The sequence below is a fragment of the Microcaecilia unicolor genome, chromosome 4 (genome assembly GCF_901765095.1).
Source record: "Microcaecilia unicolor chromosome 4, aMicUni1.1, whole genome shotgun sequence".
Lineage (NCBI taxonomy): Eukaryota > Metazoa > Chordata > Amphibia > Gymnophiona > Siphonopidae > Microcaecilia > Microcaecilia unicolor.
The window spans coordinates 366,125,386-366,150,893 of NC_044034.1; the positions used below are offsets into that span (position 1 = coordinate 366,125,386).

The window sequence follows — 25,508 nt, forward strand, 5'->3', positions numbered from 1 at the left end:
ATCTTGGAGATGGGCAGCTTCAGGAAGGAAGCCCATATTTGGGCATAGGACCTCTCTTCTGATGGAGGCAGCCATCTTGGATCAGCTGCACATGTTTGAACCTAATTCCTACACTATTTAAAGCCCTGCCTCCAGTCCTTCCTTGCTTCGGCTTCTAGTGCTTAGAGGTCGTGGTCTACGTCTGTGTTCTACAGCCGGCTATCTTTGTTTCTGTGATCCCTGGATTGTTGCCTGACTACGCGCTGTGTTGCTGCCTGCCTAGACCTCGGACTGTTTCTCTGACTATTCGCTGCGCTGCTGATTCCTTGGCTCCTGGACGGTGTCTGCTCTCCCTGCCTGTCGGGTCAGTGGCCGTGCAACCCCGCCGGTTCCGGAAGTCCTGGTGGCCGCCTGCACCTGGGGGCTCAACTCTCAGGGAATGGCGGTCGCTTCCCAGGTGAAGCTAGGGGTTGTCTGGCTGCCTGACTGAGTGCGGTGTCACTCCATCTTCGCCGTGTTCAGTCGGCTCAAGGGCTCACATTCCCAGACATAACACCTGTGGGCACTTCTGTCTTGATTCCAACCCTGTCTGCTTTTGGCTTCCTTTCCCTCCTGTCTGAGAACCCTGTTTCAGTCAAGCTTGTTTCTGTATCCGATACCCTGTCTGAGTCTCCTGAATCCAGAAGTCCAGAACCCTGTTTTAGTCACGCTTGTTTAGAGTCCTGTGTCCGTTGTGAGAATCCTGTTGGTCCAGTCTGTCTGCAGGCTCAGTCCAGTAAGTCCTGCTGGCCGCCTGCACCTGGGGGCTCAACCCCTGGGGAACGGTGGTCAAGCGCAGGGGAAGACCAGCTTCTCTGTCCTGCTTATTCCCTGCTTGCCTACTGCTGTAGTTCCAGTTCGGTTGTTCCAGCTTTGCCAGTCTACAGCTTCTCCTGCCTTCCTTGTTACCCAGTCCTGGTTGGGGTCTTGTCTACTGCTGCCGCTTGTCGGCAGTGGTCCAAGGGCTCACGTTGCTCCAGTGTCCGAGAGTGCGAGACCGTGACAATACCATGGTACAACGAAGAACTGAAAAAACTAAAAACACTAACCAGGAGGCTGGAACGAGCATAGACAAAAACATAAGATGCGCACACACTCAACGAATGGAAGCAAATGCAACGAAAATACAAATATGCAATAAGACAAACTAAAAGATCCTATTACAAAACCAAAATAGGATTAGACTATAAAGACACACATAAATTATACCAACTTGTGAATAAACTACTAGACACCACATCGGTCACCAAAATTAATACAGACACACCATCTGCAGACAAACTCGCCAAATACTTCGAAGAAAAAAATTACAAACCTACGATCTACACTACCTCAGAATTCCACTGACATCGATAAATTCATGGACTACAATTGAGACGCTCCTTGTGCTTCTTTTGGCTGCTTGATACGAGTGTGTTCTTTCCTATTAACTAATGGTGTTCCTTTCTTTAACTGTCTGCTTTTCAGGGCCATTCGCGTAACCAGGCAGTGCTCTAGTCCGTGCAGGACGTCAGGATTCACAGCAACAGAATCCAGATCAGCAACGCGCCAGAGACCGGCGTTGAAGAGGACTTCGACTGGCGGGGATTGGGGACCCCCGCCAGCAAAGGTACCTGACGCCGGGTGAGGGTTGGCGGCAGCGGAAGGGGGGTCGAATGTGGCGGGGTGGGTTGGCGGCGGGGGGGGGGGGTGGTGGTGAAATCAGCGGGGCCAGGGCTAAATCTGCAGGGGCCCATGCTCCCATGGCTCCACCTAGCTACGCCCCTGCCCCCAGTGCCAAGAGTTCAGGTTTCATAGCTAAAAAAGCCTGAGCGGTGTGGCCCGCTTTGGAGGTCTTTTGAACCTAAAATAAACAGAGTAAAGTGAGGTCTGTTTTCAAGGTTTCTGAGGTCTTTTTCTTCCAATTTTCATAGAAAAGGTTTGAATTGTTACTGCTGTATTCAAGATCAGACCTTTTGTGATAATTAAGACAGGGGGATATCTACCATACCTGAATTGTTTTATAGAGTTCATTATACCCCCTTATCTGGCATGCAGGTCAAAGCGATTTACATAAGGAAATTCATAATACAATGGGAGAAACTACAAATGCAAATGATGCCAAGAGGGCAAAGAACATGGAAATGAATCTTAAGTTTTTGCAGGTGGTGTAATAAAAGTGAATTTTAAAGATTGTTTTTCAACTCTGCCTTGACCGACCAGTGCACTCGGGATCTGTATCTTTAATTAGAAGTAATTCTGTTTAACTTTGATTGTGTGAAAATAAGTTGGAATGTAGGAGATAAGACACAGCTCTAATTAATTTGGTATTTGAAGAGACCAAGTCTCCCAATCTCCTTTGCTCATCCCCAATCTTTTCTTCTTCATTTTCCCTACACCATACCCCTCCCTATCTCTTTTCCCCTTGCTTATCCTTCTTTGCTTACCTCTTAATGTTCAATTTGCATATTCTCTAAACCTTATGTTTACTACAGTTTGTAATATTCTCCTTACTAGACTTTGTAACTCTACTTACTATGTAAGCCGCATTGAACCTGCTATGTGTGGGAAAGCGCGGGGTACAAATGTAATAAAATAAATAAATAAATAAAATAAGAGGGGGATGGTGCTTGCTTTCGAGTTCAGACTGGCCACCTGGACTTGGAAACATGTGACCACATTCCCACAGTATGGCTTGTTTATCTATTATCAAGCATTCTGTAATTTTCCTTAGCTCTGAACATGAGTTCTAAACCTAATAAAAAAGGGAGGCCTCTGGCAGTGAAGTGGGAGCTCATCTGGGAGTAACATACGAACTGCGCAGAGAACCTTGTTTCCTGGTCAAAGAAGCTCCTGGCTTTCGCTTTGAACAGCCCCCCCCCCCCCCCCCCCAAGCTGATAAGAGCCTGGATGATGTAAGGACCAGTGATGATTGTATGTAATGTATTATTGCTTCTTTTCCTGGTCTAGGAACTCTTAGCATTGCTTAGATGTAGAGACCAGTGATGTAATGATTGCTTATAGATAGGTATTGTTTCTTTTTAGTTATATAACTAATCATTGTATATGTCTTAATCATTATATATATCTTAATTATTGTAGATTTTAGAACCTCTAATAAAGATCTCATTTACCTAATACGAATCCAAAAGAATCCACAGTAATTACTGAGTAGTCTGTGTTAGTGAAGCAGGCTGTAAATCCATTGCAGTACAGGTGGCATTGCCTTCTCTCACAAGTCCTAGGGCTTGATTAGAAGATAACCGGTTATGTTGATACTCAGACTTAGCCGGTTACTTTCTAACTGGCCAATGATATCCCACATATTCACGCAGCCAAATATAGCTGCTAAAGTGGGGTTGAAAATCTACAGATAGCCGGTTATGTCGGCCGATATAACCGGCTATCTGCTAGACGCTAACCGGCAATATTCAGCAGGAGATAGCCAGCTATCCCCCGCTGAATATCGCCAGATAGCCGGGTATGGGGTATTTAACCAGCCAGTTGCCAGATATTGGGGGGGGGGAGCCTATATCTTCAAGGCAGTTATCCAAAAATTTCTTACGGGACAGTTCAGCATGGACAGGAAGGGGAATAGCATTCCAGAGAGCTGGAGCCATGAAGAAGAAAGCGTTATATCCGGCACACACCAGAAGAGCACGTGATAGCACTAGGAGGACCAATCGGTGGTCCTGAGCCGACCTGATTAATCGCGATGGTCAAATAGCTCCTAAGGCCTGAGCGAAAACATACTAAAGTACCTGTGATTCATCCCAGCCAGTCAAGTAGATATTGTAGCTGAGAAAATCTGCATTGTTCCGTTCCTGAAGCTGAGTCTCTACGGATTGCAGCAGATCGGCAAACCATTCGAAGGCATGTGTGTCTCGGCACAGCCAGTAAAAATAGATCTGAAACAGGCAGTAGAAGAGATGGGTTAGTAACAGCTTTTCTGACTGCAGAGATAAATAATTCAGGGGTCCTTTTACTAAGGCTCACCGAAAAATGGCCTGCATTGGTGTAGGCACGTGTATTGGACGCACCCAGGTCCATTTTTCAACGCACCTGGAAAAAAAGGCCTTTTTTGTGGCCAAAAGTGGGCGTGCGGCAAAATTAAAACCAGCGCACGTCCATTTTCGGCTTAAGACCTTACCGGCACCCATTGACTTAGCGGTAAGGTCTCGTGCGTTAGCCAGGCGGTAATCATCAGCCAGACCTCGCCAGGAGGGGGGGCCAGAGACTGAGGTGGGGGGCACTGTTTAGCCCCCCCCCCCTGAACCGCTCCCGCCACCACCACATTGGACCCCCCTGCCGGCCTGCCGACGATCCCCTTGAACCCCCCTCCCGCCACCAACCCTCCCCTGCTGCCGCATCAGATACCTTGTTTGCTGGCGGGGGTCCACGAACCCCGCCAGCCAAAGAGAGTCTTCTTCAGCGCCAGAGTAGCGCCTTCATTCAACAAAGTTCCTGGTGCGATCAGCTATTTCTGATGCCTTACGTCCTGCAGGGGGCTACATGCATGGTGCAGGACGTAAGGTGTCAGAAACAGATGATCGCACCAGGAACTTCGTTGAACGAAGGCGCTACTCCGGCGCTGAAGAAGACTCTCTTCGGCTGGCGGAGTTCGGGGGACCCCCGCCAGCAAACAAGGTATCTGATGCGGCGGCGGGGGAGGGTTGGTGGCAGGAGGGTAGTAGTAGTAGTAGTAGGGGAGTTCAAGGGGATCGTTGGTAGGGGGGCCAGGGCCAAATCTACTGGGGCCCAGGCCCCACGTAGCTACGCCACTGGCGCATATATTGTTGATTACCGCCCAGATAGCACCATGTGGTACAAAATATGCATTTTGGGCACGTGTCAAAAATAGAATTACCGCCCAGGGCATGCAGTAGCCGGGGAGTAGTTCTAATTTGATGCGTGTTGGGCGCACGTAGGCACCTACGCGCCTTAGTAAAATGGCCCCTTATCCAGGTTATCTAGACAGATGGGGTGACATGTCAGTTGTTGTTAACATAAGAACATAGGCATTGCCATACTGGGATAAACCAAATGTCCATCAAGACCAGTATCCTGTTCCAACAGTGGCCAGTCCAATCCAAGCACCTGGAAAGACCCCAAAAGAATAAAACAGATTTAATGCTGCTTATCCCAGGAATCAGCAGTCGATTTTCCCAAGTCCATCTTAATAATGGCACATGGATTTTTCCTTTAGGGATGTGTCCAAACCTTTTTTAAACCCTGCTATGCTAACTGCTTTTACCACATTCTCTGGCAACGAACTTCAGAGTTTAATTATACAAATCTGACCTAGGAAGATTTCGCTACAAAACATTCCACCTGGGAAAAGGGATGGACCAGTACAGTACAGTAGTTCTCAAATCCACTCCTGGAGTACCTTGAATAGGTCTGGTTTCCAAGAAAGTACCAAAAATTTGATTGGTCAAAGAAATAGGTTAAGTTGAATATTTTGGTGTACTCTGAAACCCAGATCAGTTGGGGATAAGGGAATCACTGGGCCATATTACCTCTTTTGAGTTCACTTCCACCCCTTTCTATGAATCTGTAATACTGAACTGGGTTCCTTGTTTTCTTTCGCACCTATTCTGCAGAGCTGGCCTGTATAGCTTTTATGCAGTACGGATGTGCAAAAACTGAGCATATGCAGGGGGCTGGCAGAGACAGCGGCAGCCACTCTGGGACACTGCCAAATGGCTGCCCACTTTCAAAGAGTTTGGGCCAAGAGAGGTCTTCGATTGGCGGGACCTGAGTATCAACACCAGCTCAAGCAATTGGAGTTGGAGGAGAGGGAGAGGGAGGGGACAGGATGGAGAGCAGGGGAAGGCAGTGGCGTAGCCATAGGTGGGTCTGGGTGGGCCGGGGCCCACCCACTTAGGGCTCAGGCCCACCCAACATTAGCACACGTTTAGCGGTAGCCAGTGGGGATCCCAAGCTCCACCAGACTTCCCCCTGATGGTAACGAAAACGCTACCGTCCACAATACCGGCACCTGCGCATGCTCGGCTTTCAGCGCATGCCTGCTATAGACTGCCAAGGTGGAAAGGAGCATTTTTTTCACCAGCTGAGATTATTTTTTTTTGGGGGGGGGGGGATGAAGGGAACACTTGGTGCCCACCCACTTCTTGTCTAGGCCCACCCAAAATCTGTTGTCTGGCTACGCCTCTGGGGGAAGGGCAGAGGCGGATAGAAAAATTTCATACCCACCCACTTTGGACTCAGGCCCACCTAAAATTAGACATCTGGCTGTGCCACTATATTCTTCCCCGGATTTGGTGCCGAATTTTGTATGCAGTCATGAGATGCGCATCCATCTTATTTCCTTAACAAGCCATTTAACGCCAATAATTGAATGCTAACATTGAATTATTGGTGTTAATTGGCGTCAATTGGGAATTGCGCTCACATCTCACTACAAAAGGGGGCGTGGCCATGGGAGGGGCAAGGGTGGGGCGTGGGCATTCTCACAAGATGCACACAAGTGTTATAGCGTTCGGGGGATCTGCACCTATCAGGATTTATACCCGGTTTTACTTGGCGTAAATCCTCATGACCTAAGTTTGGCGTAGGAATCGGCTCCAAGTGGAATTCTATAAATGGCGTGCAACTCTGAGCACCATTTCTACAATAGCGCTCCGTGCCAGGTTTTTTTCAGAGCCGTTTTTTCAGCACCATTTACTGAATCTAGTCGTCTATGTCTTCCAATGGATATTTGCCATGTTGGGATCTCAACATTTCTCTCTGTCCTGGTTGATATGGAATTATTTCAACACAAGAACACCCTCTCCCCACCTAATTTAGCTGCTGGCCATTAGACCTGGTTTCAGCAGGTGTAAATGCAGATGACTTAAGTTAGGCATGGAATAGGCGTTTAGGCGCTATTCTATAAAATGTGGATATCCGCCATGCATAATTTTTTCTGTCCCAATTTTTTGGCAGAAACAGACCTCACTTTACTCTTTCTCAGGTGTGACCCACCATCTATTTGGCCGGCGCCGTTCGATTATGCCCCTCCATGTTACTCTTTGGGGTTCTACATGGAATGTTGCTACTAGTTGGGAATTCCAGAATCTTCAGAACTTTTAGTACAAGAACAGTGCTGGGCAGACTTCTACGGTCTGTGCCCTGAGAATGGCAAGGACAAATCAAACTTGGGTATAAAGTATCCGGGGCTAATTGAGGGTGTCCTGGCCGCCAGAGCTTATGCGGGTCCTGGGCAATGTTCAGCAGAGCCCACATAAGACAGTTCTACAGGTCCCAACTGAATATTGGCCCAAGACCCGCATAAGTTCCCATCCTAAGAAGAGAGAGCCCAGCGGCATCTACTACTGAGCCTACAGTTTCTGAATGTATGAGTGTGTATTTTCTGTATCCTTTGGTTGAGTGTTTCTTTCCTATTATATTATGGAGTTCTGCTTTTAATTTTCCTGACTTTATTGTACAGTGCTCTGACTTTTCCTTCAAAAAGAGCGGGATATTAAATTTCATAAATGATAACTTTTCATAATGTTTTGATTCTTCTGATTCTCCTCCCAGCTCCCCCCCCCCCCCCCAAGAACGTTCCCCTCTTCTGATCTCCCTCCCACCCACCCGAAACAGCCCCCTCCCACCTCCAGGCCTACTTAGGATTCTTGGTGGTCCAGTGGGGGAGGTGGAGACAGGAGTGAATCCCACTTCCTCCTGCCTCTAACCACTGAAACAGCAAATGACTTCTGCAATCTCCAGCAGCAGCCTTGCAATAGTTGATACTAGTTATATTTATGATTTTTGTAAATGTGTTATATGTTTTTATTTGATTGGTTACTGATAAGAGTTTGCTGTTGCAGTTGACTCTTGACGCAGCCCTAAAGTGAATAAAAGGACCTCAACTGCTCCTGTGTGATTCATAACCCTTCATGAGAAAGTGGTTCTGTCTGACATCAGAGCAGTAAGACCGTGTCTGGATCCTCATGGTTTGGTGTATCCATAGGCTGTGTGGATTCTTCATATTTCCATTATCTTAAATTTTTACTATTTACATTATTTATATTTTTAAACATCTGTTTCAAAATTCTGCCTTTATGTTTTTAGACCCCTGAGGAAGGCTTTGTTGCCGACACACGGACCGTGTAAGGTCCTTTGTGCTAATACACTTTTTCAACCTTTTTACCTTCCAATTGAGCTGGTCTTTTGGACTTGGTTTTGCTTCCACCCCTTGTTGTTGTGCTTTCTTCTTCCCTGTGGAAAGTGTGCCCCCCCTCCCCCCCCCCCCATTTTTCTCCATAGTTTGATCACCCACATTCTACAAGAAACTTGCAACATAATTGTTCAATCAAACTATAAATGTTCTTAGTTTTGTTTTGTTTTTAAATATTCTGATTCCTTGAATGATACAGATTATTCCTCCGTTTAGTTTATATCTTACTAGTAAAAAAAAGGCCCATTTCTGGCTCAAATGAAACGGGCGCTAGCAAGGTTTTCCTCAGAGTGTGTATGTTTGAGAGAATGTATGTGAGAGTGACTGTGTGTGTGTGAGAGAGAGAGTGAATGTGCGAGTGTGTGTGTGTGAGAGAGAGAGTGTGTGTGTGAGAATGAGAGTGTGTGCAAGTGCATATGTGAGACACAGTGTGAGAGAGTGTGTTTCACACAGATACAGTGTGTGCGAGAGATAGAGTGTGTGTAAGACACAGACTGTCTGTGAGACTGAGTGTATGAGACCAAGTGTGTGAGTGACTGTGTGACACATAGAGAGTGAATGTGATACAGTGTGAGACATAGAGTGTGTGAGAATGAGAGAGAGAAAGACATTGACTGTGAGAGAGAGAGAGTGTGTGTGTGACAGAGATACATCCTCCCCCCCTCTGGTGTCAGGCCCCCCCTCTCTCCCTCTCTCTTATGTCAGGCCCCCCTCTCTTTCTCTGGTGTCTGAGCGTTACTGTGCAGGACGCTGAGCTCTGGCTGTGCTTCAAGGAACTGACCAATCCTATTTAATAGAATGCACCTTCAACATTCTGAAGCCGAGAAACCTCGCGTGGTTGGTCACTTCTGCTTGTGACGAACCCGGAAGTACGTGATGTCAATTCAGGAGATGGATACAGAGAGCAGGAATGCCTCAGCCATGCAGTCAGCTTCAGAATGTTGAAGGTGCGTTTTATTATATAGGAAAGGAACTGACCAATCCTATTTAATAGAATGCACCTCCAACATTCTGAAGCCGAGAAACCTCGTGTGGTTGGTCACTTCTGCTTGTGACGAACCCGGAAGTACGTGATGTCAATTCAGGAGATGGATACAGAGAGCAGGAATGCCTCAGCCATGCAGTCAGCTTCAGAATGTTGGAGGTGCGTTATATCATATAGGATATCTCTGTCACAGAGCATTGGGTTAAGGACAAAGTCCTATGATGCAGGGAGATCTACCATTTGAGAGATCAGAGGCTCCCCTACCTTTTTGAGTCTCAGGGTGTCTACATTACTGCAGTATTTGTACCAGACAGATTTGAGGATGGAAGCGAATGGCGTCACCCCTATTCCAGCTCCAACCAGCACCGCGACTTCATAGCTGAACACATCCTCACTGGCCGTGCCAAAGGGGCCATCCACGGCAATCCTAGAAGAGATGCAGAGAGGACAAAGTTGGGGTAAGTGGGGGTTGGGGGGGTTGAATAATGAAAACGTTGATTAGTTCATGAATGGTTTATATCTTACTTTCGCTATGGTTACTTTCTATATATATAGGGTGCAAGGAAAATACACTGAAATCACTGCAAACAGTCCAAAACACAGCAGCATGACTGATTTTCATGAAATCGAAAGGGCAACCCCAATGCTTGAAACACCACATTGGCTACCTATCAATAACTCCAATGCTTGAAACACCACATTGGCTACCTATCAATAACTCCAATGCTTGAAACACCACATTGGCTACCTATCAATAACTCCAATGCTTGAAACACTACATTGGCTCAGGGGCGTATCTGCGTGGGGCCACAGGGGCCTGGGCCCCCGCAGTTTTCGCCCTGGACCCTCCTACCGCTGTCAACCTTCCCCCGCTGCCGTTGCTTACCTTTGCTGGCGGGGGACCCCAGCCCCCGCCAGCCGAGGTCTGCTTCCACCTGCCGCTGCCTTTAAAAATATTTATTCAGCTGGTGGGGGACCCCAACCCCCGCCAGCCGACCCAAGGTCTTTAAAGTTCTTCTTCGTCCTCCGTGGCCGTGCTGCTGTTGAAAGCTGTTGAATCCAGTTCGGAGTCTGACGTCGCAGCGGCAGGTGGAAGCGGACCTCGGCTGGCGGGGGTTGGGGTCTCCCGCCAGTAAAGGTAAGCAACGGCAGCGGGGGAGGGTTGGTGGCGGGAGGGGGGTGGAGAGAGTCGTTGGTGGCGGGAGGGTCTGGCAATGGCGGGGGGGGGGTCTAGCAATGACGGGGGGTCTGGCAATGGCAGGGGGGGTCGGTGGGGGGTGCTAAAATGTGCCCCCTCCCTCTGCCCCCCCCCCTACTGCCAGAGTCCAGATACGCCCCTGCATTGGCTACCTATCAATAACTCCAATGCAATGCTTGAAACACTGCATTGGCTACCTATCAATAACTCCAATGCAATGCTTGAAACACTACATTGGCTACCTATCACTAACTCCAATGCAATGCTTGAAACACTGCATTGGCTACCTATCAATAACTCCAATGCTTGAAACACCGCATTGGCTACCTATCAATAACTCCAATGCTTGAAACACTGCATTGGCTACCTATCACTAACTCCAATGCTTGAAACACCGCATTGGCTACCTATCACTAACTCCAATGCTTGAAACACCGCATTGGCTACCTATCACTAACTCCAATGCGTGAAACACCGCATTAGCTACCTATCAATAACTCCAATGCGTGAAACACCGCATTGGCTACCTATCAATAACTCCAATGCGTGAAACACCGCATTGGCTACCTATCAATAACTCCAATGCGTGAAACACAGCATTGGCTACCTATCAATAACTCCAATGCTTGAAACACCGCATTGGCTACCTATCAATAACTCCAATGCTTGAAACACTGCATTGGCTACCTATCAAGGCAAGACTAATTTTCAAAGCGAGAACACTAATCTTCAAGATACTATTTGGCATGGCACCCAAATGCATGCTTGACTTAATCGAACTATCCCCAAGGAACGCAAATCCAGAAAACAGAAACTACCTACTCCTACGTCTTCCTAACTGCAAAGACACCATCTAGAAAACCATCTACACAGCAGGCTTCAGCTCCCTGGGTTCCAAATGGTGGAACTCGGTACCAAAAACCATAAGAAACATCATGATTGTCCAATTCAGCGAAGAACTGAAATCCTACGTCTTCGAAAAATTCTACAACTAAACACAGAGGGGTCCTTTTACTAAGGTGCGCTGAAAAATGGCCTGCGGTAGTGTAGACACGTGTTTTGGATGCACACAGAATTATTTTTTAGCACACCTACAAAAAATGCCTTTTTATTTTTGCCGAAAACAGACATTCGGCAAAATGAAAATTGCCGCGCTTCCATTTTGGGTCTGAGACCTTACCGCAAGCCATTGACCTAGCGGTAAGGTCTCACACGGTAACTGGGCGGTAATGGTCTATGCGCATCAAATTCCACTTGACACGCGTAGCTGGTGTGCGTCAAAAAATAAAAACTATTTTTCAGATGTGCGTAGTGAACACGTGCCAAAATTGAAATTGCCACAAGGGCCACGTGGTAACCGGGCGGTAACTCCAATTTGGCGTGCGTCGGGAGCACATAGGCGCCCACGTGGCTTACTGAAAGGGCCCCAGGGTGACCACCACTTTCCACTCCAAATCGACTTCTTCTAAATCCATATGGAAAAATCACCAAAGCTCTACAACTAAATACAAAAGCTGCCTTTGTTTACATAAGTACATAAGTATTGCCACACTGGGACAGACCAAAGGTCCATCAAGCCCAGCATCCTGTTTCCAACAGTGGCCAATGCAGGTCACAAATACCTGGCAAGATCCCAAAAAAGTAAAAACATTTTATGCTGCCCATCCCAGAAAACAAGTAGTGGACCCTCCCCAAGTCCACTTCAACAATGGTCCACGGACTTGTCCCTTAGGAAGCCATCCAAACCTTTTTTAAACCCTGCTAAGCTAACCACCCCCACCACATTCAATTTAACTCTCCTAAAACTCCTTGAATAAACTATAAATGCCCTCCCCACACTGGAAAACCCTATAGTAACTTCACCAAAATGTAAATTGCAATGTAATGAAATGTAAATTGTGAGCCACTTTGAACCGAAACTTGTTTTTGGATAATAGTGGGATACAAGAATGTATAAATAAATAAAATAAATACTCTACATGTTAAGTTGGTAACTGCTCAATAAAAAATATTTTCAAAAACAATAATACATAAACCACTTTGATGGAGATATGAAAGGCGGCTGAGCGGAGATATGATAGAGGTCTATAAAATAATGAGTGGAGTTGAATAGGTAGATGTGAAGCGTCTGTTCACGCTTTCCAAAAATACTAGGACTAGGGGACATGCGATGAAGCTACAATGTAGTAAATTTAAAACAAATCGGAGAAAATCTTTCACTCAATGTGTAATTAAACTCTGGAATTCGTTGCCAGAGAATGTGGTAAAGGCGGTTAGCTTAGCGGAGTTTAAAAAAGGTTTGGACGGCTTTCTAAAGGAAAAGTCCATAGACCGTTATTAAATGGACTTGGGGAAAATCCACTATTTCTGGGATAAGCGGTATAAAATGTTTTGTACATTTTTGGGATCCTGCCGGGTATTTGTGACCTGGATTGGCCACTGTTGGAAACAGGATGCTGGACTCGATGGACCTTTGATCTTTCCCAGTATGGCAATACTTATGTACACAAGTACCTGGCAAGTGCCCAAAAAAGTACACAACATTTAATACTGCTTATCCCAGAAATAGTGGATTTTCCCCAAGTCCATTTTAATAATGGTCTATGGACTTTTCCTTTAGGAAGCCAGCCAAACCTTTTTTAAACCCCGCTAAGCTAACTGCTTTTTTTTTTTTTTTTTACTACATTCTCTGGTAACGAATTCCAGAGTTTAATTACATGTTGAGTGAAGAAATATTTTCTCCAATTTGTTTTATTTTCTCCTCTGTGGATATTGAAAACAAAGGACTTCAGTAACTAATCAGGCACCTTTCATTATCACTAAAATTTACCTAAAATGTGAAAAAAAATAAAGTAAACAAAACTACTTACATTAAGTCCACAATTTGGCTCTTTAGCCTGGTAAGAAACCATTGGTAGACACTATCCTACCTGAAACCTCAAGAAACTGCAAATACTTTAGAATGAGTAACCTAGGTACTCACTAGATGATTTGGGCTGTAGCGTCCTTCTAATGGCATCACTATTTCCCCTGTTTACAAAGACCTACTAGCGACTGTCAGTGTGCTAATCCCAACACAGCCCATTCACTTTGAATGAGCTGTGTGTCAGCATTGCCGTGCGGCAGCTAGCAGCTTTGTAAACAGGGAGGTGTACGATTTGGGATGTAGGGTCTTTCTAATGGCATCAGTAGGCACCAGTGTCGTTACTCTACCCCCTCCCCTTCGCACGTTCAACCTTCCCCATCAGCTTCTTCTCCCCTCACCCTTCCTGCTCCATTGCCAAATTTTATCCTGGTCCTGGACCTCCTCCAGCATCCCTCTCTAGCCTCGCAACATATTTTTGATGGTGCGATTTTGCCATCGTGCCTACACACAAGCCTCCATTGAGTTCTTCATTTCCTTATTCTTTGAAAGCAGCTCAATGGCATCTCTTCACGCCAAATCACTTTTGACTTACTTTGGCAGTTTCCACGCCTCCTGGAATTCAGTTTTATCACATCCACAGGCTTTAAACAAACCCTCCGTCCAGTCACCGACAATACGTATGTGAATGCTGAAGTAGTCCTCTTCTGGGGCCGAAGTCAGCGTAAAAGGGTGCCATTCCAGGTGGGACACCGCAGGGCACTGGACAAAAATGTACTGCCCTACTTCCATCTTGAAGCCTTTCTTCTTCATCTGAATCTCATACGTTTTAAAAGGATGAGTAACCACCTAATTCGAGAAGAAAGAAAACAAATAGATGGCGATGCTGTGATCGATAAATCGATAGGAAATGAAAGACAGAAGCAGTGTGGAAATGAAATATTTCGGTGGTCTTGTTCCACAAATGAGCGTGTAACACATGCAACGTTAGGAAACATTGTGGAATTAATAATCATTTGCGTTATCGTATTTGCCCAACTCGTACAGCGATGAAGAGGATATACATTGCTGGCTATTCCGAAGCTGAATTCTGATCTCGGAGAGTCCTTTGGCTAATCAGAGTAAACCAATAGGAGCCCCATTGCCTCAGAATTCACTGCTCCCTCCAGCCAGCTGATTTCAGCAGACATCCGCCCACACTAAGGGAATAATTGTATAAATGGCGCTAAAGGTTAGGTACAAAGGAAAAAAACCACCGAAATGGAGGAACAGAAGAAACCTTACGGAGTCCGTAACAGGGGCGTAGCCAGACACCCAATTTTGGGTGGGCCTGGGCCCAAGATGGGTGGGCAGAAGAACTCCGCCTTGTCCCACAAGTGATTTGGTCTCTCCCTCACTCGCCTGCATGCCATATGGTCTCTTAAACATCCCCCCCATCCCCTGCATACCTTTTAAATAGCAGCTTTTCATCGGCAGCGAGCAGCAACTAATACACACTGCTCAAGTTGACCTCACAGCCTTCCCCTCTGATGCAACTTCCTGTTTCCGCATAGGCGGAAGTATATCAGAGGGAAGGCTGTGGGGCTGGTTTGAGCAGTATGTATCAGTCGCTACTCACTGCAGGCGAAGATCTGCTATTTACAAGGTATGCAGGAGGAACGACTCTGGGAGAAGGATGTCCATCTTCAGTTTTATGCCAAAAGATAGACGTCTTTCTCTTTCGAAAATGAGCCCAATGGTCTCTCAAACATCCACCCCTCCCCTGCATACCTTTTAAATAGCAGCTTTTCATCGGCAGCGAGCAGCAACTAATACACACTGCTCAAGTTGACCTCACAGCCTTCCCCTCTGATGCAACTTCCTGTTTCCGCATAGGCGGAAGTATATCAGAGGGAAGGCTGTGGGGCTTTTGTGAGCGTATGTATCAGTTGCTGCAGGCGAAGATCTGCTATTTATAAGGTATGCAGGAGGGACAGTTGTTGGGAGTTTTCGGCTGCTGGGGCTTGGGGATCCTTGCCATCATAGGTGTGCTGCTACTGGGTGGGCCTGAGCCCAAAATGGATGGGCCCGGGCCCACCCTTGGCTACGCCACTGGTCCGTAAAAAATAAAGAGTCAAACGGTAAGGCAAATGGATGAGTCTTCCAATGCTTAATCACACATACAATTGGTGGGTTCTCAAGGATGTAGTTTATTAAGGAGCAAAAAGGGACCATGTTTCAGCTTGAAAAAGCCTGCCTCAGGGGTCAGTAAACAATACATAAATATACCAAATCCCAAAAAAAACAACCTAAAAATATAATTATATAAAATAAATGGCATCATAAAAACATAAATTGGCATGAACAAAATCATTATACAACGTAAATAGAATCATACAAATATAATTGTTACATTATTGCTTATTGTAGGATTGGTAGTATGGAATGTTGCTACTCTGAGATTTCTGCATGGAATCTTGTCACTCTTTAGGATTCCAGAATCTTGCTATTCTTTGGAGTTCTACATGGAATGTTGCTACTAACCGGGTTTCTGCCAGGTACTCGTGACCTTGATTGGCCACTGTTGGAAGCAGGATACTAGGCTGGATGGACCATTGGTTTGACCCAGTGTGGCTGTTCTTATCAGAACCCACTAATTGTACGTGTGATTACATATTGGAAGACTCATCCATTTGCCTTACTGTTTGACTGGGTTTTTTTTTTACCAAAGGTTAGGTGCCAAGTTGCAGAGCACTAAGTACTAATTGTACGACGGCATCTGGGTGCCCACATTCCATTACAGAATACTAGCATAAGCTGGCATGTTCATGCCAACATTTAAATGCGCCCACTTATGCCATGTCAATAGCAGACCTTTATCCCATCCAGACAAAGGGACTGAGAAAGCTTCAAGGCCAAAAGAGCCAGATTGGAAGAACAGAGATGGGCTCCTTCACCCACCAATCAGAAGCTGGCTAAGAGCCCATTGGCTGAAAAGAGGCACTGGGAGAATGTCTTAAAACCAGTTGGAAAATCTAATCAGGAAATCACTCAAGACCAGCTTATTCGGAAAGGCCTATCCCAAGGATTCAACATACATCCCTACATCCTACAACACAGCAAATTAATGGACCATTTTGGACATTCTTAACCTTCCCTCCTTTTTCCCTGTGTACCCTGTTCTTTTGATGCTCCCTGATCACTACACTATATTGTATTTGTATATTTACCGGGTTGGCGATTGCCTCTATGATTTGATGTAAGCCACATTGAGCCTGCAAATAGGCGAGAAAATGTGTGGTACAAATGTGATAGATAGATAAATAAATAAATGTGGTACCTTAATGTGTAACTCAGTGACGTAGCCACGGGGGGAGGGGGATTCAAAGGCCTCCCACCCGCCACGTTGGGCTCAAGCCCCCTTCAAACCTTTTTTTTTTGTCATACCTTGAGTGTTTTATCAGTGTTTCATCAGTTCAAACCTAAAATCAGAAGCCCTATCTATAATGAAGTTGAAGGGAATTGTCCTGGGAACAATTAATAATAAACCCAGAGGAGCCTGAACTCCTTATGCCTCAGAAGTCTGCTTAGTACCTGAATAACGTGTCCCCAGGAAATGCTGAATTGCAGAAGGCAAAAGCTAACATCTACTGTATTCTGCCCGATGAAAAGGTCATCCAATCCTCAACATGCAGAAATGCACAGAAAGAGACCAAGCGTAAAACAGAGGGACAGGACACTGGACAAAACCACTGTACCTTGGTGACGACAACCTTCTGATTTGATCGCCAAAACCGCAGCAACCTCTCCAAGACGTACAGAATCATAGGACCCAAAACCCACTTCCATGTCTGCAGAGAAAGTGCATGTGAGTGAGTAACAATACAGTAAAACATGAAGAGGTTGGTTCACCCAGTGATGTAGCTGTGGGGGTGGGGGGGGGGTGGGGTTCTGGGCTCCTCCCAATGTCTGCTGCATTGGCTGGTGGGGGTTCCCAAACCCACCAGTGGAAGTTTGTTTGTTTGTTTCATTTGTACCCCACGCTTTCCCACTCATGGCAGGCTCAATGCGGCTTACATGGGGCAATGGAGGGTTAAGTGACTTGCCCAGAGTCACAAGGAACTGCCTGTGCCTGAAGTGGGAATTGAACTCAGTTCCTCAGTTCCCCAGGACCAAAGTCCACCACCCTAACCACTAGGCCACTCCTCCACTCCTCCTCCTCCACCTGTGCCATGCACTTTCCCCTGGCCGCCACCACCAGGCCGGGCCAGCATATGCTCACTTTCCATAACACTGACCGTGCATGGTGGGGCGGGCTTCTGCACAACTGAGCATGTGCTGGAGGGGAAGGTCCAGCATGGCAGCAGCGGCCAGAGCTGCCGAGAGACTGAGCCGGGCCCAGGGCAAGGCCGCCCCCGCGGCCCCACCGCCACCTCCCCGCCCTCCCCCAATCACCACTCAGGCCACCCGGCGCCGCAGTTCCCAGTCTCACCCACCCGCCCTCGGCTCCATCGACCGCCACCGGGCCCCCTGCATTGAAATCGGCAGCGCTGCAGCCTCACCTCCCTTCGAGCCTTCCCTCCCTGTGTCCCGCCCTCATCTGATGTAACTGCCTGTTTCCGCGAGGGCAGAGGGCGAACGAGTGAGACCGGGGACTGCAGCGCCGGGCCCCCCTTGGAGTGATCATGTCCCGACAGGAGCAGGAGAGAGAAAACTCCAGCGCTGCGGCTGGGCCCCCCTTGGAGGCTGGGGAGGACCTGGAGGAGCACCTCCAGCGCTGTTCTTCTGCCCAGCTGAGTGGCTGCTTTTCCTATCGGGTGCACATGCTCGGTTTTGAAACCGAGCATGCCCTGAGAGAAAAAGCAGCCGCAGGGGCAGGCGATCGGCAGAAGAGCAGCGCTGGAAGAAGACATCTTCTGCTGGCGGGGCCTCGGGATCCCCACCAGCCAACGAGGTATTTCAGCCACGATCTGGGGGGGAGGGGAGCGGCGGTGGCCCTGCCCCGGGCCCGGTTCAGTCTCTCGGTGGCCCTGTTGCATACCAAGGAGGCAGTGCATGCAAATCTCTCTCATGCATATTCATTGTGAATATCCTGTAAACCTTGAAGACTGGAATCGAGTAGCTCTGCTTTTTTAGATTGTATGCCGCCCAGAAGGCTTGCTCTGTTGGGCAGGATAGAAGGTCTTAAATAAACTTGAAAATTGAACCCATCAGCCCTAAACTCACTAATGAAAGAAATCCTACCACGGGGGCATTTCCAGCAAACTGTGGCTTCGGACAGGTACTGTTGCGTCCCCAGAGAGTGAAGTCTGTACACAGAGTTATATTGTGCTCTCCCAGGCTCTTTTCAGTCTGTCCTCGGACAATGAGCCTGGAAATTGAAGAGATTCATCAGAGAAAATGAATGAGTATTTTTATTGCCAAAGTTCTGACTATATCTTTAGAAAATCACACCACAAAAACAGTTGACTTTCAGGGCATCGCTGTTTCCTGTTTGTTCCTGGACGTTCTTACAGCACTCTTCCAAAATACCAAATGTTTAAATACGCCAACCCCTTGCTTTGTAACAGGTCGCCTACATTTAAATACCTGTTGTGCACTTAAATTTATCGAATATTAGCTTGCACGCCAGGGGCGGACTGAGAGTGGTCTGGGCCCCCCCGCCTGGCTGCTGCCTGACACCCCCCCCCCCCACCACTGCACTGCTGCCCCCATACCACCACAGCCGACGCCCCCCCCCCCGATGACCCGGTCCTACCTGAAGGGCCCTGGTGGTCTAGTGGTCTCTGCAAGGAGGGAGAAGCATGTTTATTTTCTGCCTGCTGGCGCCACCATGTTTTCGAAATGGCGGCCGAGACTTCCCACAGTAGTTTCACGGGTCTCGACAGTCTTGTGAGACTTCTGCAAGGAGTCTGGGCCACCATTTTTAAAATACGGTGGTGCTGGGCAGGGGGAATAGTGACAGCACAATGGGCAGGAAAGAACATGTTCCTCACCCTCCCCCCCCCTCCCGCAGAGGCCACTAGATCACCAGCAGCACGCCTTTAAAGGTAGAACCAGGGAGGGCTGTAGTGTGCAGTGGGCATCCGGGAAGAGCCTCTGGGCCCTCAGGCACTGCCCGGTTGCCCAAATGGCCGGTCCTCCTCTGTTGCATGCACATAAGAGCACATTCACAGACATAAATGGCTATTCTCTAATTACTCTCTAAAATGCTACAGCATGTAATTGTCAGGAGACAAACATTTACTCTTTCCAAAAATACTAGGGCTAGGGGGCAAGCAATGAAGTTACTAAGAAGTACATTTAAAAGAAACCAGTGAAAATATTTCTTCACTCAATGTTAATAAATAGAAATAAATCAAAACAGAGAAAAGAAAATAAGATGATACCTTTTCTATTAGATTAACTTAATACATTTTTTGATTAGCTTTCAAAGGTAACCCTTTAAAAGAAGGGTTACATTGGAAAGTTAATTAAAAAATCTATTAAGAGGAGAGCACGTGACGTGATGAGCTGAGTGGACGTGCGCTGCTTTAGCTCTTGGGCCCTCGCTCCAGAAATCGCTTGAATACTGCAACACGAGTGATTAAAAAGAAAAATTTAAAGCTGGCGTACCTTTATGGACAAATATCTTAGACAGTCTCCAACCGGAATGGCGCTACGAACGGGAAAAAAAGAAAAAGAGAAAAGTAAAGTGTCAGCGCCAGACCCGAAAATGGCGGAGGACCTGCTTCCGGCGCACCAAAATTTTACAGCGTCGCAACTCGAACAGTTAACGCTTGCAGTTGCAAATGCTTGGCAGCCAAAATGGGACGCTTTAGACTTAAAGTTGGACGCTTACAATACGAAAATAGAAGGTTTGGAAACCCGAATGGAGGATGTAGAGACCAGGGTGTCCGCCTTGGAAGATGATTCGCAAGGCTACAGCACAGATCTGCGGGAGGTAAAGCGGCAGCTTCAAGAGCACATGGATAAGTTGGAAGATCTTGAAAATCGCTCCCGCAGGAACAATGTGCGGATAGTGGGCCTTTCCGAGAAAATACCTGACAAGAACCTGGTGGATTGGCTCACGGGATGGTTATCTAAGGAATTGGCCTTGACAGACTCTTTTGGGCAGTTGGTCATTGAAAGGGCACATCGAATTGGCCGAAACAGAGAAAATCAGGAGCGACCAAGAGTGGTGGTTGCGCGGCTGCTCAATTATCGTCATAAAATGGAAGTCCTACAGGGATTTAAGATACGTAGAGGTGAATTAAAACATGAAGGACGGCAAATCCTGATCTTTCAGGATTACTCAACGGGAGTGCAGGAGAGACGACGTAAATTTCACCCTATATGCTCATCGCTGGCCCAAAAGCAAGTCCGATTTGTTTTGCAGTACCCAGCCTCCCTGAAAGTGCAAGTTCAAGGACAATGGCAGACTTTTAAATCACTGGAAGAAGCAAAAACAAGCCTCCGAGATCAAGGCATGCTAGAAGGAGACTAAAGATGCTGGTAATATAAAGGGGACCAGATATCAAAAATGCCAAATGTTGCAGTAATTATAGTTATAAATATGTGCCATATATAGGAGTTGGGGGCTCTCGACACGCTAGGTGCTCTCTTGCTAATTCCGGGGCTAGGCCTGGGAATCTGGCTGAAGGGTTAGAACGGTGGGGGGGGATTGAGGGGGTTCAGGGAGAAGGGTTTATATTACGAGAACAAGTATTAGACACTAAAGAGAAGCGGAACTTATTACATGGGAACCGGGAGAAGTGTATTATGGAACTGGGAGGTACTTTTAGAGTTCGTTCTAGAGTGTGGGGTCTTGGAGCTGAGGAGACCTGTAAAACCTGGGGCGCAGCATGGACACTGGAAATGGGGTGGTTTAAAGGATGACCGTTAGACTAATATCTTGGAACGTGGGTGGGATTAGTTCCCCAATTAAAAGATCTAAGATACTCTCTGCACTTAAGAGACACAGAGCGGATATTGCGTGCTTACAAGAGACGCGGTTAACTGATCTGGAACATTCTAAACTACAAAAACATTGGGTAGGAGAAGTATTTGCAGCGTCAACACAGAGTCGTAGGGGGGGGGGTGGCGGTGCTATTTAGAAAGGGACTCCCATATAAAGCTACAGTATTGGAGAGGGGGGCCCGGGGGGACCATATCATGTTGAAGGTTTGGTTAGCGGGGAGAACCTTGTTGCTTTTGGTTTTATATGGGCCTAATAATCATGATGCTTCCTTCCTCACCAACCTAGCAGGGAAATGCCTGCAAAGTCACGGTGGAGAATTGATTGTGGTTGGGGATTTCAATGCAGTCCTGGATCCCCGACAAGATTGTTCTAGCACAAAGGATTCTCAGTATAGAGGAGTGCGAGCTAGAGAATTGCAGTCATTCACCAAGACCCTTGATCTGGTAGATCCGTGGAGGATTTATCATCCAGGAGAGAAAGATTACACGCACAGGTCAAGGGCGCATGGCACGTTTGCCCGGATAGACTATATTTTGCTAGCCCGCAACATGTTTCACCTAGTAGACACAGCACATATAGGCCCAGAAGAAGTGGCAGATCATGCTATGATATGGACAGATATTAAAGTTACCACAGACACTACGGGACAGAGAGGGTGGAGATACCCGGCGGGCCTATATCATGACACACGGTTGCGGTCACATGTGCAGCGGAACTGGGCTCATTATATAGAACATAATAAATGGCATGCCACACATCAGCCCGAGCTGTTCTGGATGGCCTCTAAGGCGGTCATCCGGGGAGCTATTATAGCTTATTGTAGTGCTAAGAATAAGAAGAGGGCTGTGGGCATATTGAATTTAGAGCGCCAGTTGCAGAGGGCTAAGAGAATTCATCTACATCACCCCACAATGGTTACTTTGGAAAATTTGAAGGCTACACAGGTGGCCCTGAATAGTCTATTACATGAAAAGGAATTGAGATCGGCCCTTTTTTACAAATACAAATTACATAAATATGGCAATCGGGCAGGTAGAATGTTAGGGCGCTTAATAAAAAATTCAGGAGCCCCGAGGACAGTGACTGCATTGAAAGATAAAAAAGGGAACTTAATTACGGACCGTCAAAAGATTGGGCAAGCATTCACAGATTATTTCTCAGCCCTATATAAAGCAAGGCAAGCTCCCACGGAGCGAGAGATGCAACAATATATAGCACAGGCAAAGCTCCCAAAAATAACAGGGGAACAGTTGGGGAACTTGAATAAACCTTTGACAATGACGGAATTACAAGCTGTGATTAAAACATTGAGGCTCTGGTCAGCTCCCGGGCCAGATGGATTTTCAGGAGAGTACTACAAAATACTATCAGGGAAGGCCCTAGCATCTCTGCTGGAATACTACCGGGAGGTAGTAGAAAAAAGGGAATTCCCACAGTATGCAAATTCAGCGCTCATAACCTTAATACCCAAGCCAGGGAAGCCCTTAGACAATGTTGAATCCTATAGACCAATTTCGCTGTTAAATGTTGATACAAAAATTTTGGCAAAACTGATGGCTGTGAGGTTGGCGGAATATCTACCATCATTGATAGGTCCCGAACAGGTGGGGTTTGTGAAAGGCCGCCAGTCCGTACATAATATCAGGAAAACTTTGATGGCCATGGCGATCAGCCAACAACATGGGGCGCCCACCCTGGTATTAAGTTTAGACGCTGAAAAGGCGTTTGACCAGGTTGGGTGGACGTTCATGTACCAGACACTGGCGGCCATGGGTATAGAGGGCTGGTTCATGTACGCAGTTCAAACGCTTTATTGTCAACCCAAAGCGGGAGTGTTCATTAATGGTGTCCGGGAACCAGAGTTTGCAATACAGCGTGGTACTAGACAAGGTTGTCCCCTATCCCCTTTGCTGTTTATCATGACCCTGGAACCTCTACTGCGTATGGTCTCTTTGGCTCCAGATCTCCAAGGGGTTAAATTAGCAGGGCAGGATATCAGAATATTAGCTTATGCAGATGATTTGTTAGTAATCCTACGAGAGCCCCCACGGACCTTACCAAGATTGTTGCAGCAAATTGAACAGTATGGGAATTACTCAGGTTTTTGTCTAAATCTACATAAATCTATGGCCTTGCCAGTATTGCCAGAAGAACAGATAAATTGGCTGGGGACTTTCCCATTACAGTGGACACAAAACTCTTTGAAATATTTGGGAGTCACTGTCACCAGGGATCTAACAAAACTTTATGGGCAGAATGTGCAGAGATTGTTGCAGGACACTACCAAACAGTTGGAGGCCTGGGGGAACCTACCACTCTCACTCATGGGAAGAATTGCGCTATTTAATATGGTGATGGCCCCCAGGTGGTTATACACTTTCCAATCACTCCCACTGTTCCTAAAAAAGGTGGACGAACAGAAGTTGATAAAATTGGTGCAAACCTTCCTTTGGAGAAAGAAAAAGCCACGACTGTCTTACTCAGCGTTAACTGTCCCGGTGGAGCATGGAGGCCTGGGCTTGCTGAATATTAAATATATGACGGTGGCAAGTGGAATGCGTCATATAAATGACTGGTTTCGTGGAACCCAGGATTATTCGGATACTCATATAGAGTTGCAGCTATATCCTGAGACGCACTTCAGTGCCTTTTTACATACAGCGGGGCCTTCCCTACCATATATACTACAGCGGACAGGAATGTTGAGGTCGGCGAAAGCGGTGTGGCAATGGGTTTGTAAATTGCACAAATTTTCATCAAAAACTACCCCATTTCTGCCGATTTGTGGGAATCCCGCCTTTCCACCTGGAACTTTGTACCCAGCTTTTCAAAGATGGAAGCGTAAAGGGATGGTATACCTATTACATGCAGTTACCCTTGAAGGACGGATAAAGCCGTTCCAAGAGCTCCGGGAGGAATTTGATCTGCTCCCCTCAGATGAGTTTCATTATGGTCAGCTAAAACACTACATACAGTCCTTACCCTGGGAGGATTTAGCTGAAGATGTTCAAGAAGAGCTGGCTTCGGCATTTTCTCTAACAGCGCAACAACGGGTTCCACTAAAATTCCATCATAGACATATCAGGGATACTGTTCCGGAACCTGATTTTGTAAAGTTGTTAACGCAGTGGAAAGAGGATATTCCGTTGGATCTTACAGTAGCGCAATTTAAAGCTTATATTTTGACTATGAAGAGACATACCATCATGATGTCGCATTGGGAGACTCAATATAAAGTGGCACTCAGACTCTATATCCCCCCCAGGAGGGCTTTTCATATGGGGGTCTCCCCGTGGGGGGAGTGCCCTAAATGCAAGGAAGCTGGAGCCACCTTGGGGCATATGCTTTGGACATGCAGAGGCATAGCTAAATTTTGGAAACAGCTTACACAATATGTCTCTTCTATTTGGCGAGCCAGATGGGCATGTAATTCGGGATTGTTGCTGGGACACCCGGTGTTTATCCATCCAATACCAAAAGGATTCACAGCTTTTGTATACAGGGCTACTGTGACTGCCATGCAGGTGATTTTGTCTGAATGGGTGACCAGTCAATACCCGTCATACTCTCAGTGGCGGACACGAATGATTTTGATGATGCGGATGGAGAGGATGGGAGTGGTTGACTTTAGCTCCAGGACAGGGTTGCGGTTCCAGAATATATGGAGCCCGCTATTAAATACATTGACCCCGGTTGCGAGAAGTAGATTGTTGAATTTCTAGTCTTAAGTGTTGTTCACACAGGAGAGAGGGAAGGGAGGGAGAGGGAGGGGATTATTGGGGGAAAGGTTGGGGGGGTTTGTTGGGAAGGGAGGGAATATAATAAAAAAACAAAATAAAAGAGAAAAATAATTTGTTTCTGTAGATTCCGGCAAACTCACACTACCTGTAATAAATAAGGAATTGTTATTGTGAATGCAAGTGACAAAGTTGTATAGTGATATATGTACAGGATACTGATTTTGAATAAAAATGATAAACCATAAAAAATCTATTAAGTTAGTCTAATAAAAAAGGTATCATCTTATTTTTCTATGTTCAGCGCTGGTCTCCAGCACAGCCACGTTCGCTGCCTTGCTTTTTCTTCTTGCTGACATCCTGTGCACGCACGTTCCTTTACGTGAAACTGGGCTCAGTTTCACTTAAAGGAACGTGCACAGGACATCAGCAAGAAGAAAAAACAAGACAGCGAACGCGGCTGCGCCAGAGACCGGCGCTGAAGAAGGCTTCAGCTGGCGGGGGCTGTGGACCCCCACCAACAAAACCAGGGGCCCGGACGAAATTTGCAAAGGCCCAGGCTCCTGTGGCCCCCACCTAGCTACGCCCCTGATTCCACGTATCC

The 25,508-nt window shown here is 46.8% G+C and overlaps 1 protein-coding gene across 1 annotated transcript in view; it reads right to left on the reverse strand.

Moving 5' to 3' along the window:
* The window catches only part of LOC115468160 (cytochrome b-245 heavy chain), an 82,481-nt gene that overhangs the window by 29,523 nt on the left and 27,450 nt on the right, over nucleotides 1–25,508 (reverse strand). Inside the window, exons 7-11 of the mRNA XM_030199704.1 lie at nucleotides 18,452–18,578; nucleotides 16,966–17,058; nucleotides 13,824–14,077; nucleotides 9,432–9,594; nucleotides 3,759–3,905 (exon numbers count right to left, since the gene is read on the reverse strand). Coding sequence (XP_030055564.1) covers nucleotides 3,759–3,905; nucleotides 9,432–9,594; nucleotides 13,824–14,077; nucleotides 16,966–17,058; nucleotides 18,452–18,578 — 784 coding nt within the window. The remainder of the gene's footprint in view (nucleotides 1–3,758; nucleotides 3,906–9,431; nucleotides 9,595–13,823; nucleotides 14,078–16,965; nucleotides 17,059–18,451; nucleotides 18,579–25,508) is intronic.